General features: G+C 40.5%; 1 protein-coding gene across 1 annotated transcript; it reads right to left on the bottom strand.

The window, feature by feature from the left end:
• Positions 1-624: 624 nt before the first annotated feature.
• Positions 625-1233, bottom strand: LOC137923488 (uncharacterized). The gene has a single exon (XM_068766748.1). It carries the CDS (start codon positions 1231-1233, stop codon positions 625-627), a length of 609 nt encoding a protein of 202 aa, XP_068622849.1.
• Positions 1234-4419: the final 3186 nt, after the last annotated feature.

The following is a 4419-nucleotide window of genomic DNA, read 5'->3' as shown; positions in this document are numbered from 1 at the left end:
ACGATGTGGCGATGGTCAGAAAGAGTGACCACCTCCTCTGCAACCCGCCAGCCCGAAAGCATACGCATTGCAGCGGGAGTCGCCCATGTTAAGTCCACGACCGACTCCCCCTGCCAGCGCACGCATGTGCTGACGGATCCCCTGTTGACAAGTCGGAGATCCAGTCCGGCCGCCCACTCCAAGACGGTGTCTCCCTTCGGATCGTCCCTGGTATTCCCCCACGCCCTGTTGTGGGCGTTAAAGTCTCCAAGGACGATCAACGGACAGGGGAGGCAGGCCGCAGCGCAGTCCGCCACCCTATCCAGGTACTCCTCGTAGTCGGCGCGAGACCTGCTGGGAGACACGTAGCAGCCTATCATGGCCAAGGGACCCCATTTAACGGCGACATAGCCCTGTCCCTTAGATAATAAGGTGCAGGGTGGGGTACCCTCTCCGCCCCTCCAGTAGAAAGCTACGGACCCTGAGTCGTCGCCGAACCAACGAGGATGGTCAGGCACGTTATAGGGCTCCGCTACTACTGACAAGGCAACCCGAAACTCGTCGACGGTCTGCATCAGCAAGTCCTGAGCATTCCGGCAATGGTTCAGGTTACCTTGGAGGACTCTGAAGGGCGGGAATAGAGGTCTAAGCGACCTCCATGTCCGAGCTTACGCCCGGCGCTGCGGTCGGTGCCGCTGCGGCCGCCGTGCTGGTGGTCGCAGGCGGAGTCTTTTTACTCCTCCTGCCTTTACCCGGCGTTGGGCCGCACCTCTTACCCAGCCGGTGGTTGGAGGGCAACCCAAGGTCTGAGCACAGAGGGCATTTGAGTGCGGATGACACGCACTCTCTTGCCTTGTGCCCAGACTCGCCACATGCGAAACACCGCATGCTCCGGTTTACAGAGTTGGGACACCTGGCGCCGACGTGTCCCTTCTCCAGGCACCGGAAGCAGTGCATGGGTCTGGGTTCCAGGGGTGCCACCCTCACCGAACCCCAACCCACACGCACGCGCCCCGCAGTCACCAGAGCATGGGCCACCTTGACCGGGCACCGCAACCAGCAGGTGCCCATGCTCGTGTTTGTTCGGTGGACGTCCCCAACCTTGACGTCGTCCACCGAACAGCCGCCCGCCTCTGCCACTGCTTCCGCGACCTCGCCCGGACTGACGGCGTCGTCGAGGTCCCTCAAGCGGATTTCGCTCGTCTTGACGGGGCGGCTGATCTTAACCGCCACATCGCGAAGGACCTCACGCATCCTCGCCGCGAGGTCGTGTCTTAACTGCTCTCTTAACCCTTCTTTTGCTGCAACATGGTGCCTACCAGTGTCGAGAACGAAGTTTTTGAAATGATAAATAAAATATTATTGTTTATGTTCCTGTTTATGTACTGTGTAGTACATCCAGAGCAAGCGATTCTAAACTGTATTTTTAAGGTGATTCGATATAATATAGCCTACTTTATTTCGGAGACTTACGCACCCGAGTAATTCGGACAGATATGTCCATGGGCAGTCGACAGATTAATGACCTAGAGTCTTCTAATAAGGACCACCATTACCTACCACGTTTCGAATCTGTAAGTCATCACCGGCAAAACATACTAATCAAAGGCCTTCGTCTTCGGACATTGAATTATTTTGGACAAGAAAATTTTTCGAAGTGTCCCGAACGCTGCTTATCTGAGTTGGATTGGGCGAATGAGGGCTGCTTTTTCTATGTGCAATGGTTATATTATATTATTCATACAGGTAGTGTATTATAATCTAAATGTTTAATAAAATAACTAATTAAAAACTTACGACACCTACTTACCGTTAATGTATTAAAATATTTCAAATTAAAAAAATACTTCTACTACAAAAGGTAATATTGCCATGTTACTAACACTACATCGATCCAGCCACACTCGAACATGTCAGAAACAACTAAATTATACTAATAATTGCTTTTCCGTTAAACAGAGACATCCAAACAATATTATTTCATGAAAACGTCACGCATCGCACAATTATATGAACATTAAATTTAAATATGTTCACAAAGCACATGATAAAACGTTTTCATGAAAACATTAAATGCTTTGACTGGGTGATCTCATATATAAAGTGATTGTAAATAGGCAGTGACAAATTTAAAGAAGTGAATATATAGCTCATTACTATAGAAAAAACTATTTCCAATGACTCTGTTTAAACTGATCACTCTGAATTGTAGTAGATTAATTTACTTATTCTGTTAGAATGTGATAGGCCAATAACTTGTTGCAATGCAGTCTGCAGGGACAAATTGTAAACAATAACTAATTTTATTATTAAGTATCTTGTATATTTAAAATGCTTACTAACTATATTATCATTACGTTATTTATTATTTAAATAATAATTAATTTTAGATAGAGTGTACAGCAAATGAGCTATTCACTGTTTAACCTTTAACCTTATAGACCTTTAGCCGATCACCATGTATGATAAATCATAACTTACTGTGTGAATCTAGTTCCACTTGCACTGCGCGATCTGTAGTTCCATCCTGTCTGACATTTCTGAAAAAGGTAAGGGTCAGAGATTTTAACAAGTCAGAATACTTGAAGAATTCTGTAGAGGCGCCGGTAAACGGAAAACACACATCTGTCGCGTAAGTACTTTCATCACCTTCCACGTCTCGCTTTCTATATGACTTACTTTACATTCGATCTGAATACGTACACTAGTTATCATCGTTTTCATTTCAACCACAGGACATCTAGTGTTATACATAGGCTTCCCCATATATTTTAAGTTGAAAACGACCTGAACAAGATCGTCTGTACATATGGACAGTCTTACGCTGCGCTTGCCGATCCGAGATTTTCACTCCACGTGGAAGAAAAATCCATATTCTTAAGAAAATAATTACATTATCAAAAATTTACGCAGATATTCTTAAAAACTAGTTTGATCAATTGAATAAAAAAGTTAAGTATAAAAATAGATTATAAACCTTAAATTTGGTACATCAATATTATTATAAATAAAATGGCTGAAATTATATTAATCTTACTATTCAAATATCTAGCCACCTTGCTGTATACTCAAAGTACAAACTTTAATTAAATTTCGATTAGCTTTGTAACAGGAGCCTCGGGTCGCACCTTATAATTTCTGACCTTTAATTACCAACAACCGTAGTTTTTTAAACAACTTTTAGAAAATAGGTTTTACATTATCATTTAATTGTAGTCAAAAGAAAAAAACTCGCTGGATAATTCATAGTTTTAAAAAATAAAGAGAAGCCTTTTTTATTTTTGTGATAATGTTTTACCGCAAGTTGAATTATAACACGGATGAATGCTTTTGTTCCTTGGATATATAATAATACGTTTATCAGAATTAAAACAGCAACTTAAAATTTTAAATCAATTGGGATTACATTTATTTTGCTATTTTTTTATCATCTACTCGTCTTACCAGACAGTAATCAATAAAACATAGTATGAGCCGTACTTATTACAAAAATATCCTATAAAATTTATATTCTTTATATATTGTACAAACTCTTTTCATTTACAGGACACATAGAACAAGATATAGTAAAAAAAAAACATGAAATAATTTTTTTAACCTCATTAAAGTCGTTGGAAGACGTTGGATGCAAGCCGCTTCCAACCGGTCCTTTCGGAAATCTTTTGAGGAGATCTATGTCCAGCCGTATATGCGTAGCATGTTATAGCAAATACTCAACGAAATATTATTTTTTTACATTACATTATTCCATATAGACGTGGTCGCTTACGGTGGGTCTTATACGACGGCTCAAGGTCGCCCAGAAAGCAATGGAGGAAGCTGTTCTTAGTTTTGATACGAGATTAAATGAGAAATAAGGAGATCCGCAGAAGAGCCATGGGAGGAGCAAGACTGATGATCATAGTGATATTTGGGTTCTATGCCATTTGAAAAGAAAATGATATAGGTAAAGAGTTAGAATCTGTCCACCTTTACGACTATGCTCGACACCCTGAATAATCTTTCGCAACATTTTAATATCAAAATATAACTTCGTTCGCCATTATATATTAATACATTCTATATCAAGTAAAGAGAGTAGTTCGAAGCGTTCAATAAACATACGCGATTGGATTTATCGCATTGTGATGAACTAAACATGTGTGAGGCAAGAGTTTTTGTCTACGCATACATTTTTTATTATATGTTAACAGATTCACAACACTCGAATATTCAATACGATTCGATATTCAGAAAAAAATGTACACGCCAATGTATTTAATTTTAACATAATACTTTACTATAAAAATAACAATTTCGTTAAATTCTTCTTATACACATTTTGATGTTACTTGTGTTAGATATTGTGCAAAAACAGCTACAGTAAGTATTAGTTTTTATAAAAAAATATTATATTGACTATCACAGGGTGGACACTGACCTGATTATTTAAAAATAATC

Source organism: Battus philenor, unplaced genomic scaffold, assembly GCF_028537555.1.
Source record: "Battus philenor isolate CCGP_79_NKW_IND1 unplaced genomic scaffold, ilBatPhil1.0.hap1 SCAF_21, whole genome shotgun sequence".
NCBI classification, from domain to species: Eukaryota; Metazoa; Arthropoda; class Insecta; order Lepidoptera; family Papilionidae; genus Battus; species Battus philenor.
The sequence above is the reverse complement of the archived record's forward strand: the minus strand, read 5'-3'. Positions and strand labels throughout refer to the sequence as shown.